The 13,923-nt window shown below is 33.0% G+C and overlaps 1 protein-coding gene across 9 annotated transcripts in view; it reads right to left on the minus strand.

Annotated features, from left to right (window-relative positions):
* The window catches only part of LOC123260953 (ras-associated and pleckstrin homology domains-containing protein 1), a 196,072-nt gene that overhangs the window by 63,035 nt on the left and 119,114 nt on the right, over positions 1-13,923 (minus strand). For 4 of the 9 annotated variants that reach the window (XM_044722350.1, XM_044722354.1, XM_044722353.1 and 1 more), the window contains exon 1: positions 8,831-9,083. The exons of 4 other annotated variants lie outside the window; for them this stretch is intronic. In XM_044722350.1, coding sequence (XP_044578285.1) covers positions 8,831-9,004 — 174 coding nt within the window. In that variant the 5' untranslated portion in view covers positions 9,005-9,083. Of the gene's footprint in view, positions 1-8,830; positions 9,084-13,923 lie in introns of those variants that run through there. One more of the 9 variants, XM_044722349.1, reaches the window with a different exon arrangement.

The following is a 13,923-nucleotide window of genomic DNA, read 5'->3' on the forward strand; positions in this document are numbered from 1 at the left end:
TACGTACTTTTTGCCGAGGATTATAAAAAACTAGGTTATTTTGCTCGCCGATGGTAAATTTAATTGTTTAAACTGCGATAACTCAGGAACGGCTGATTTGACGGGGAAGTTGATAACAAAAAAAATGTTTAAAATTTAAAAAGCAACAAAAAATGGTATAATAAATTTTTCGATAAAATTCATATTTTTGGAGATATCGCGAAAAATGACAAGTAGCGGTTGGACCTCTCTCTCGCAAGCACGCATCCCATTGACTCTATCGACAAATGACAAGCAAAAATTTATTAAACCATTTTTTGTTGATTTTTAAATTTTAAACATTTTTTTTGTTATCAACTTCTCCGTCAAATCAGCCGTTCCTGAGTTATCGCAGTTTAAACAATTAAATCGTTATTAACAATTAAATTTACCATCGGCGAGCAAAATAACCTAGTTTTTTATAATCCTCGGCAAAAAATACGTAAATCCTAGTTATCAGAACCCGGGGACCTAAAAGTGCATACGGGCTTTCCTCTTTAGCCGAGGGACTAATACTCGCGGGGGAGAAAGATTTTACTGTCTGCCAGGTCAAAAGAACTGACGTATAGATCTGCCTTCAGAAGTATAAGCTTTTGAAACTTTAAAGAATAACATATATAAATTTCAAGTTTCCTAAAATACTTTTGAAAAAAATTTTTTTTCGAAATTTTCAAAATATCTGCCACCACTCTAGAACCGTGATAATCGTCTGCCGTTTCGATTTTAGATAGCTATAATAGTATATTTTAACATATCCAAATGGCAGCTTTCTTAAAATATATTTTTAGTTCATGAAATTTTCATACCTGTCGCACCTGAGTGTAGCTGAGGCCACCGCGACCGCGCTTAGCTAGCCCCCATTTCATGGTTGGTAGGTACAACAGAATCGCTAAGGAAATTTAAGGCTTTCCTAAAATATGTCAAATCTGCTGTTCACTGGCTCTTAGACTATTCTGTTTTTTAATTTCAGAGGATTCAGTTCAGAGATATAGTAGTCACCGCAAAATGTCTTTTTTGAGAAGAGTTCCCGGAGATCAGCTGTAGCTCCTTTCCAAATAAATATTTTTACTAATACTAAGTCTTATAATACAGTTTAAAGATACCATAATATGTGCACAAATTTTTAGATCAATAAATTTAAAAGTTTTCTCAGAAAAAATTCTGGAAAATTCGCTTTTTTCGGCCTTCTAACTGTATATAACCCCTTAAAAAAAAAATATTTAAATTTATTCACTTCCACATTATAATACGATCATTCGTTTTTTGATCAAGACATTGTGCGAAATGTTATATTAATTGTGTTAGTAAATTACATTCATTTGTCTATGATTTGAGTGGATTAAGTTTTCAGGACTCGTGTGTTGGAGCACTCGCTTCGCTCGTTATGCCAACTCACCCGTAGTCGAAAGCCCCGTTCTTTCAGTTACATAATATAAATTATACGTTGAATTGTAAACAACAATTTATATCACATTACAAAAAAATGTCTTGATTTTATTTGATTGAATTGCTTGATAAATTACACATTCGCGTAAAATATAAACAATCCAAAATCTATCATGTTAGTTAAGCAGACTGTTAATTGATAGGATCTTCGATAACCTATTAACATCGTTAAATGTATTGTTAATAGATGGCGCTACATTTTTCTAATAAAGTTTTTTCACAATTTGTGACAAAATTTATTAACAAAAAAATTTTTTTACATTTTTTTCATATTTTTTGTTAACCCTTCAGTACCCACGTTCTTTTTAGTGTCTCACTTGCACTGCAGCGACATCCTATAAGTTGAATGTTGTTGCGTGAGAAAAATTCTCATAGCGAGGGTGCTGAAGGGTTAATAAAGTAAAACATAAGTCTTAACATGATATTTAAATTTTAAGATTGATACAGAATCAAAAATCATCGTCGTAAAAAAAAAACACATTTGAGAAATAAAATATATAATGGTTGGTATTTATATTTTAGGAGTGATGCAATAAAAAAATACTGCTAGTCAACTGTAAAAAATATTGTGTAAAATCAAAACAATTTCTGTGTTAAATACGGTCCACACAAAATTAGTGTTGAAATTTAACACACTTTAGGTCATTTTAACATAAAAATTTTTTAACACAGACCGTATTTACGCAAATACACAATATTTTTTACTGTATGCATATATTTTATACGCAATTATAAGTAAAAAGTAATTTATAGTGGTGGTGATAATAAACAACGCATTTTCAGCCGACGACTTTGTATTGAGCAGTCGATGTTAGTTGTTAGTTACTCTAATATTGCTCATTGACGATAATTAGAAGGCATACCGCTTCTGGCGCCGGGTTACTCGAGTTGTGAGAACAAATCGAGTCTCTTGTTCTTGTTATCTACTCGTTGCTATAATAAAGTAAAAATAGAGAAAAAAAAAAAAGAATAATAATGTGGAGTATATAAGGGAGAGACAATAATATACCACGCACGATTGAAACAAATTGCTATGACCGGAAAACGAAATTGCGAAAGCAGCTCACCCGCGATCACTAACTCAAGTAATGAATTATCTTTGCCTGCACGTGGCGAGAACAGTGAGAAATATTCTACCACACATATATGATATTATACTAACAATACTGTTATTTCTGTGGTTGAGAATAACACATCAATGCTATAGTATGTCCTGTTCTTTTCGTGAACTCTCAACAAATATATCTATCTATAAGTGAATTTAATATCGCTCGTTTTGGGTTAATTACGTAAAGTACACCAATGGAGTTAAGAAAAAATAAATTAACACCATTTAGGGTTCAATGACACCCGATGTGGTTTTGTTAGATTTTATACACTTCAGAGGTAATTTATTATGAATTAAGATCATCATGATTCTGGAATGATGTAGAAAATAATCAAACTTGTCAAAAAAATAAAATTTCCAAGCTTGTAAAACAACCAAAGCCACAAGGAACCACAATGGGGAAAAAAATGTAATTTATATATGTGGTCACACGATTTTGCGGTGAGATGCGCCCAGGTATTTGCAATGAAAAGAGTGCAACACAGAGTCACTGGAATGAAATGGGAAGTGTAGAACAAAAAAAATCAAATATTGCATATAAAAGATGCGAAAATAGTAAAAAACAGATTGAGTTTTTAAATGAAGAAACGAAGAAAAAAAATTAGAAAAACGGTAGACCCTGAAGGCCATCCGTGCAACTTCCCGCTAATTCCATACCTAGGTGCATAAAACTGCACTAATGACGTTTGTGAGATCTTCGAGCTCAAAAATACAATTTATGTGTTATTTTCAGCTCTTCGAGCTCAAAAGTCTGATAGAGGTATCATAGAACTATATTTTTTAAATTTTCAAACCTCACTAACTTTTAAATGAATCAACCAATTTTCACGCGGTTGGCAGTATTTGACGCAATTTTTTTAGTTTCATGAAGAATCTTCAAGTTTGAATTGATAAAACTAGGAAATTTGGAGTAATTCCAAAAAAAACACTTTTTTCGGTTTTCTTTCGTTCATGATATTTCTTGAACGAATTGACCAATTTTGACCTGCTTGACGGCGATCGACGTAATTTTTTCATGCTAATAGCTGATTAGTCTTTGAAATTGATCAGTGCATCCGTTTAAAAGTTATTCCAAAAAATGTCGGAGTTATGTTAAAAAAACACTTGTTTCCAAATATTTTATCAAGGATATCTCTCGAACCAATCAACCGATTTCCACGTTTTTGGCGGCGATCGACGCGGTTTTTTAAGTTCTGAAATTCTTCTATATCATCAAAAACGATCCGAGAAGAAATGACGGTTATGTCAAAAAATCACTTTTTTCGGTTTTCTTTCGTTCACGATATCTCTCGAACGAATCAACCGATTTTATTATTATTATTATTATTTCTTTATTTATAAACCTAACAGCCCTGTAGGGCCAATTGTAAGGTTACAGAAAGTTACATTGACGTAAATGTGAGGGGCGCATGTAGCCAAAATAATAATGTTAAATATAATAGCATTTGGTATATATATAAAAAGAAAAGAATTATATGAAAATAGAGTTAAAGTTTTTCGGTGTTACAATATTATATACGTCTTAGTATTAAGATAACAATAATTAATCCTAATTAGGCATATAATAGTTATATGTAATTGTAACAAATAGTTCTTAAATTCATTTTTAACAATATATAATTCATAATATAGCTTCAAAATAGTGTTAGGGTAGTTAATATTTATATTTATATTTTCATTATACAATATTTACAAGGACTTGGTATCTGGTAATTTGGTGAAATTAGTGAGCAAAAGAAGCTGAAGATGAAGATGCTGGAGTACGGTTATCTGTTTGTCCTAACAGGAACAGTACTCCAGCATCCATAAGAGGGTGAGACGAAAGAAGCTCTAGGAGGTCAGAGTAGATATCTCTTATTTGTAAAAAATATTCCCACAATCTCAATTTGAGGGAAGAGTTGTAGAATATAATTAAAGTTAATTTGTAGTACGTTAAGTGTACTTCTGCAGGCAATAAGAACACCTCCACCCGACCTCCTGAACTCCTTACGTCGATCACACCTAAAAACAAAGTAATTTTTATTAAAAATTTCGCTATTAAGGACGCTTGGTTTAAGCCAGGTTTCAAAAAATGCATAAAAATCATACTCAGCTACATAAGTTTTACAATAAATATTATCCAGTTTGGTATTAAGTCCTCTAACATTTTAATAATAAATAGATAGGTTTGTTGAGGTAGAGTTTAAGGAGTTGTATCCTTCGGCGTCGAGGCTAAAATATTTTGACGTTCCTTGACTATCATCATTCTCCCATTCCGTGTTACAATCCTCAAATTCTGTTCTCCTGCTGCTGTCCGATCGTTGAGAAGTTGGCGTATTTTCTTTAGTTCGTTCCTTTGTAGCTCCGTGCGATCGTGCACAATGGAAATATTCTGTACTGACATCAGAGGGTTTATTGCCCTTTTCGCTTTTAAGAGACCCAATATGATCTGGTTAACAGAAGTGTGTTCTGTAAAAGTGACTTTTATAGGTCTAGGATGTAGCGAATTAGATGAGTATTTACCAATCCTCGTGCAGAAAGAGACTTCATATCTGACATTCAGAGAGTCACAAATACTTTGTACTCTAGTAAGGTCCATTGATTTGCGTTCCATAGTTGAGGCTGCTGACTGTTCCTCGATGCCTAGGAACAATGTATTGTTCCTTCTTCTAGCCAGACGATCTTCCACTTCATGCAGGATAGAATCACTATCATTACTAGTTTGAATGTTAGATATTTTGTCCGAAAGTTTAGTGATTCTTTCATCATATAATAATAATGTATTGGTACTATTCGTATGACGTGCTTCACAATTTCTAACTTTGTCTTCAATAATACACAGACGATTATTAAATTGTTCCGAGAATGACTGAACTTGATTTTTAAGTCCTTCAACACTAGCAATTACGGTTGTAAGTTCACTTTTGATATCATCTTTGACATCATTTCTCAAGCTAGTCATCTCATGTTTTAAAAAGTCTTTAAGTTCTTCGGTTGATGAAGATCCACGCCTACCGCAACAACGTTGGTAATAACCTCCAGACATAAGCACAGCTTGCTTAGCGCAGCTCGGATGGTAGTAGGCTTTACATTTCGCGCACTGTACCTGCTCTTTAGCGATATTTTGTGAGCAATTACGACATTTTAATACAGGTGGTGTGTTAGTGGTTTTATTATCATTAACATCTGCCATGATTAAATTCAGCCGACAAGGAGGTGATGACAGTTGTATTGTTCATAAACAGTTTATGAGTACTATTTCAAAAATAACAACTCTAAGGTCACTTAGTTTTATTCACCTTTATAAGTCGGGCGCATATATACGGCCCTGGACTACTTAAGTTTTCTGAAGTCACGTCACGGATATAGTATACGGTACTGGGCTACTTAATTTGTCTAATGTCACGTCAACTGAGGAAAGATTATTACAGGACTTTTAATGAATTTTATAATTCAAATTAGATTATGTATATGAGAAAAATACATTCAATCAATTACTAGCCAATACAATTTTGTAGTTATAGTGCAATTTATAAACCACAATATCCAGTAATATATAATTTATATAGTTGCGCCACGTGCCAGATGGCTAAACAACCGGCGTGTACACAGATTGCAGACTTTGTTGAATTATATTATTTATTGGTGCAATTTTAGTAGTGCACTATATTTGGATTATTAATAAATCACTTATAAACACATTTATATAATGAAAATAATTTATTTATAACGAATGTGGGTGATATTAACCACCAAGTGAGGAGCACTTTATAGAACGTGCAAACAGTTCAGCACATGCGCATATATGTTTTGACCGGATTAGCGACGATCGGCGTGGTTTTTCAAGCTTAAAGGCAGATTAATTTTTGAAGTTGATCGATAGAGCCGTTTAAAAGATATTCTAAAAAAATCACTTTCAAAAATGATTTTTTTCTTATTTTTTTTGAGATTTTTCAAAATTTCTTAAAATCTATCGGTCCGAATCAGTTCAAATTCTCAGGAAATCTAAGTTTGAGGGAACTCTTCAGAACGCCGTTTAGTACGTTCCGATCGGTTCAGTCGTTCAAAAGTTATAAGCGAGTAACATAGACACACACACACACACACACACACACACACACACACACACACACACACACACACACACACACACACACACACACACACACACACACACACACACACATACATACATACATACAGACATAGTGACAACTTCGCGGGGATAGTCAGGGAAGCTTCCTGTGACCTTCAAACGTCGAGATCTGATGAAAACTCGATTTTTGAAAAACGGGGTAAAAACAATAACTTCCCGATTTTTGAAAATCTTTAATTTTCTTAGCGGGAAGTTAAAAATTAGGAAAACGGTTGACCCTAAAGGCCATCCCTGCAACTTCCCGCCATTTCCGTTAATACCCGGCCGCTTTTTTTGAGCTCTTCGAGCTCAAAAATACAATCTGTGTGTTTTTTTGAGCTCTCCAAGCTCAAAAAGATACCTTTTCTATGCTTTTGAGCTCTTTGAGCTCAAAAGTCTGATAGAAGTTTCATAGAACACTATTTTTTGAATTTTCAAACCGCAATAACTTTTGAATGAATAAACCGATTTTTACGCGGTTGGCGGCATTCTACGCAGTTTTTTAAGCCTCATAAAGATTTTCTAAGTTTTAATTGGTCAAACTGGAAATTTCGGAGTAACTCCGAAAAAACACTTTTTTCGGTTTTCTTTCGTTCACGATATCTCTCGAACGAATCAACCGATTTTGACCGGATTGGCAGCGATCGACGTGGTTTTTCAAGGTTGAGAGCTGATTAATTTTTGGAATCGATCGGTAGAGCCGTTTAAAAGTAATCCCAAAAAAACCACTTCTGAAAAAATTTTTTTTCCTATTTTTTTTAAGATTCCTATAAACTTCTCGAAATCTATCGGTTCAAATTAACAGGAAATCTAAGTTTGATGAAGCCCTTTTGAACGGCACCAACCGCGATGAAATCGGTTCAACCGTTCAAAAGTTATAAGTGGTTTACATACTCACACACACACACACACACACACACACACACACACACACACACACACACACACACACACACACACACACACACACACACACACACACACACACACACACACACACACACACACATACACACACACACACACACACGCGCGCGCGTGCAGACATAGTGACACCCTCGCGGGAATAGTCAGGAAAGCTTCCTAGGACCTCAAAACTCGATTTTCGAAAAACGGGGTAAAACCAACTTTTCGATTTTCTTAGCGGGAAGTTAAAAAAAGACAAATTTCAGCCATTCGAGAAAAGATGTGCTTATCCTCTGGTTGAACTGTTTTATTTCTCTATGCCTTTTATTTTTATCCTCTTTTCTTTTATTTATTATTATTATTATTATCATCATTCTCACACTTTTGGCACACACCACTAACTCCGAACGCGGCCAAATTTCGTTCCGGTAAAATCATCACGAACAGTGTTCTCTGTATTTGGCCTGAGGCACCATAAAGATTGCCCTCGTTATGCTCTCGGTTCTTTTTTTATATTTCTGTTATATTTTTATCTACCTAAAACTTTTCGAATTTTTTTACATCACTATAATTTTCGATATCAATATTTGATTCTTTTTTTGCGACAAAATTTGTACTCGTTAAATATTTTACTAATTTTATTTCAACATATAATGATCTTTTCTGAATGAAAGCTGGGCACAGTTTTAATTTCCAGCGTGATCAGATTTCTAAGTTATCAACCGCTGCAAAATATTTTTTACGGACCAAAACAAAGGCAAAGTTATATAAATAGAAGAAAAAAACGTTCCAGAACCGAAAAATATAAGACATAAAAAGAGATGCATAAAGTCATAGGAACAACAATAAATAAAAGTGGAGGCATTACAAAGGGTTTCTAATGGAAGTTGAATACATTCCATAAAAGGGACCATATAAGGCGAAACACCCGCGGTTTGCAACGACACAGAAGCAAAGCAAAACAGCTATCGCTTTTTTTCCTCGGTTACCTTTTGCTTAGTTTCTCGTCGCTTCTGTGAATAATCCTAAGTTACTACATATACGCCGCACGGGCTCGTGGGCGCCTCGGCGCCGGATTTAGACTTTGGACTTAAATAAAGCCGGCAAGACAAAAACAAGAGCGGTCCCTCGAGTCGAGTAGTGGTTTTGTTTTATTTCAAGCCCAAAAAATTTTAAGTAGCAGAGATACTGATTGTCAGACTAATAAAACCTTTAAAAAAACAAATTTTTTTTCTTACCGTACGTGAAAATTGAGGCAGCAGCGATCTCGAACTTTTGGGAATTTTCTTTGAATCCTCGATCTTATTTCTAGAATTTTCACATCTAGATTGTACTATCGGTTTAATGTTGGATCTAACTAATTGATATCCATCTTTAGAGTTTTTTTTCTTCCTAAAAGAACCGCAAAGCATTGTTCACCAAATTGTTGAGGAATTTAACTAATTCGTTTGACTATGGTACGTAATTCGTCGACACATCATAGAGCTTCTCAAACAGATCTTCGATAAAGCAGTTGGTAAAATGAGTCTTTAGCGGTCTGGTTAAAAACACAGAAATAAAAATAAAATGGGTCGGGAGACAGTAGTTAAAAATAATCTTTACGGTGACTTGAATTCATTGGATTGCAACACGTTTCGCTCGAGTTGCTCGAACTCCAGGCCGTTTCACCAACGGGATATGCTATCAGCTCTTTATTTTTATTTATCTTGGTGCGTTTGTTGGCGTTCTTTTACTTGAGTTCTTTCTACTCGTTTACTTTTCCTATGAGCGACCACCTTGGCGCCAGTCGCAAATTCCTGCATCTGTTTATTTCAATCTTTTAATCTTCCTTCTTTCATTACTTCACTCACCCTAGTATTTATCTAAAATGGTTATAGTTACTTTTTTGTTGACGTAAATTCTCTAAACAACTCGACCTTTTTCACTTATCTTGACACTGTTTCACGAGATTATCACCAATAAATTAAATATTCAAATCTTTGAGTCTTTTAGTTCAGCACCACGAGATAAGAGTCCTTAATCATATAAGCTTGACAAAACCCACTAATGTGAGATTATTATGTGAAGAGTTATCGACCCAGTTGATCAGTCTTTCGATTCTCTCATGGGCTACACATCAAGACTGTATCTTATATTTGTGTCACTTGAATAATAATCAGGTATGGAAGAATACTGATTATCATTCCGCACTTCCGCTTGATATTTATTATAACGAACGTCAATCAACATCACCAATCGTTGTGGCTGTTAATTATAACAAGTTCTTATAATAATTTAATCGATACTTGATGCAAACTTTCCATGATCTCAGTCTTTGACCCTTGACAATCACTGCACCACCAGACAGCAAAGTCTCTTCTCTTCACGGTCTGCTGATGTTTTGAGGACGACACTCCACACCCTGTCGCGTCGAGCGTCCGGCTATTCTTTGATTCAAAATTTTGAATAGATCTAATCCACCTGCTGTCTTCAAACGATTGGCAGGTTGAATGTTGTAAGTGGTAAACAATATAAGATTTTAAATTAATGAAATCTCAGACTCGACGCATTGAGTGTCGAGAGTCGACTGAAGGCATAAAACCTCAGTTATAGCGGTCGAAGGAGCCCCACTACGTTGGTTTAAACAACACCCGGCAGCAGCTATACTTCGCTGGACGACCTGGTCGCGTGCCTCTCGGCACAGTTATGCAGTGTTTCTCAAAATATTGCTACCTGTTACAGCATCCAAAACCAGAATTATTCTTGAATTGCATCGTTTCATATTCATATTTAGCTGTTGAATGTTTACATGAGTCGCTTGATGCATTTTGCAATTCATTCACATGGAAAAATATATAAAAAAAATATATGTGAAATATATTAGAAAAAAGTTTATTTTCTGTATTAATAAAAGATTCTATTTGTATAAAGAAGATATATGTATAAAAAAAAATTTTTAAGAAAAAAAATGTCTCATTGTTCACTTAAAATAATAAGAAATACAACAATATCGAAGAAAAAAAAACTAACTAATCTAAGCATGTTGCAGTTATTGTCATGAGATAGCCGACATACGATAACATATAAATCATAATATATTTTAGCACAAAAAAATTACATCAAAATGTTTATGTATAAACCGTACATATTGATTTATATATTCTTCACATATACATAATGTATATTTATTCGTGCGGTCCATAACTTACAAAATATCCTTCATGCCTAATTTAAGTTATTAATTAATTTAACTTCTATCAAAATCAGTTTAATGACAAGTGTAGCAAAATTTGATGCTAATGCTTTTGTATATGAATCGTTTATTTGAGAAATCCCATATGAGGTTTCCATATAACTTGTGGGGTTTCTCAAATAAACGATTCATATATATTTAAATGATGAATCTTTAAATTTGAATATGTTAATCCAAGCAACGTTAATCCTCCAAATGACTCAATTGTCATTTTTTTATAACTTGTTTTCATAATGGTGATATAAGACAACATCTCTCTGAACACAAATGTTTTGAAAAAACATAATCAAGGATACGTAATGTATACTTTTATTCATTTATGTCCTTCGCAATTACCTTTCTCTGATTGATAATAAGCATAATTTTGTCCTTCAAGTTTTTTTATTCTTGCTTGTTAGGTTTTATTTGTTTTTCTACACCCGTAACGGTTGTTCGTAATAAAACCAAGAAAAAAAAAAATAAAATGTTCTTGTTCTTACTTTTAAATTATTACTTTGTAGCAGTTATTGTATTACATATTGAAATTTATTTAAAAGAAAATTATAAGGTAAACAACGAAATTTGCTACAAAGAAGTCTTAATAGAACACTGGCAGTAATTTAGTTTTTTTGACATGCGACCACAAAATAGTTTTGGACGTTATTGTGTAAAATGAAAAGGTAAAATTTAGAAATGAAAAAAAGTATTGGGAACAGTTGGCCAATTGTTGCGAATGAGTAATACAATGTTCAGGTAATGGAAGTTCATTTACATGATAAATGAAAATACCGAGGGGTCGGTACACTCTATGCGTCTATACCACTCCCTACAATTGATATAACTCCTATATGTATATTCATGTTTAATTTTGAGTTGACTCTGAGTCACCTGCTACACTTATGATTTAAATCAATAATTCAACCTTTGCACGCAACATTTATATAATCATTATAATTATTTAACACTTTTTATGTATGATTAAGATTTATGGATTAACTAGAAATAAACAGAAGTATTGCTTTATTCAATCAAACACAGTTACGTTGAGTATTTAAGTGCAAGATCTTGACATGATATGAACAAGTTTATCACGTTATTTACAAGGAATGACAAATAATAATAAAGATTAAATAATACAACAATAAAAAAGTGCACAAGAATGTCAAGAAAAAATAATAATCGTATCGTTAAAAGCACTTTACTTGAAATGTCTTCAGGCACGTGACTAGATTTTATGTTACTCACGTGCCATTCGGGATAATTTATTGTAATCATTCGTCCTATCATCAGAACAGGTCCAGCTAGTTTTAAAATCAGAAGGAACTGTGTAGCCGTAATGTAACTCGATAGACTTTTGAATAAAAATGCATGCGACATATGACAATATTCTTAAAAATGTAAAGAAGAAATAAATTATATTATTCAATATCAAATAAAATGGAAAATTGAGAATCCCTGTAATGCAGGGTTTACCTGTATATAAGCATACGCATGCGCCGGCAAACGACAGATGTTTCCTCATCACCAACTGTTGCTGGTGCGCTTGAACCGAGAAAGATTAGTTCATGGATCTGATTTATCAAAAGAAGAAATGAGAAACCAGTCTTTTCATCGTCCAGTTTTATTTTTTTCCTCGGTTGTTTTCATACTCCTTAAAAGTAAATCACCGCGCTAAAACTATCTTTTTAAGTTGTCTTTTCAAAGCATAAGTACATTTTCTGTTATGCATTTTATCAAAAGATGATCCATCCGTTAAATTTATTTTATAATAATACTTATCCTCATCAGCATGCATTATTTCATGATTATGATAAATGAAGTACTTAATGCATGTATTTAGTAATATTAAAATTTTTCAAGCCTTCAAATGAATGCGAATAATGATTAAAATCATTGTCACAGGTGTGTGAGGCACCAATTGTAATTAGCATTTTCCATATAAACATCTGCCGAAGGAAGTAAAAATAACTGTCCTTAAAAGAAAAATATGTACTGCATTTAAAAATACATAATATGTATATGATGTATGATAGTTAAAGTCAATCACGTACATACTATTAAAATATCTTTCATATGTATGCCAAAATTTTTTATCTAGACAAATGTAATATTAAGGGGGGAAATACGTGTACAGGCTTAAAACGATTCAATTTTTTTTTTTTTTATAAATCGCTTGTTAAACTATTCAAAAATATAGATTGAAAATTTAAAGTCAAAATTTCCATTCGTTCAAAAGTTATAAGCGATTTATTAATTACTTTAATACTATTTTACATTAACTTTTTCTGTCACTTTTTTTTCAAACGCGTTTTTCTCGAAACGAGTTTTTTCAAAACTGTGTGCAGTCTAGCTCAAAGAGTTTTAAACCAATCATCTTGCGATATGGCTTATAATTTTCTTTATACAATTACCTTGAATATGAACCTCAATCGAAAGCGATATTTTTATTTAAACTATTTTTTTTAATAGACAATGTATGAAAAAGTGATAAAAAATCACGACTTAATTTTACAGCCCTGTAAAAAATGGAAATTTTTACTTTTTTTTTGTGGAATTGAGGTTCATATGGAAGATACACATATAAATGAAGTAATTTTTCTGTGCCATTGATTTCAAATAAAAATTGTGGCTTCCATACTGCACACAGATTGCTAAATCGGATGACAACCTACGATGTGTATCAGCTGATATCTCCGCTATTTGTTAACTTATATTATTGTTTAATACGAAAAAATACTCATAAATATATGTATAAAATAACCTGATAGTTTCAATAAATAATATTAATTTCTTATACCTTAAAAAAATTAATGAAAATCAGCATGAAAACGGCCTTCTACACGTATTTCCCCCCTTAATATAATCTGGAAAAAATAAAAAATGACAGTAGACTTGAGTGAACGAATGATTTCACCTGTCCAAGTATCATGACAATAATTTTAATACGTATATTGTACCTACATATATCGTAATTTAGTATTCCACACGCGAGATTTATCAAATGATTCTTGGTCTCTGGCAGCTTATTGAAGATTATTATTAGAACGTGCTCCTACTCGATGAAACCAGTCACGAGGGTTCCGGCCATCACCTGCTCATCGTAATTTCTATCATCCTCAT

The sequence above is a fragment of the Cotesia glomerata genome, linkage group LG3, assembly GCF_020080835.1.
Source record: "Cotesia glomerata isolate CgM1 linkage group LG3, MPM_Cglom_v2.3, whole genome shotgun sequence".
Lineage (NCBI taxonomy): Eukaryota > Metazoa > Arthropoda > Insecta > Hymenoptera > Braconidae > Cotesia > Cotesia glomerata.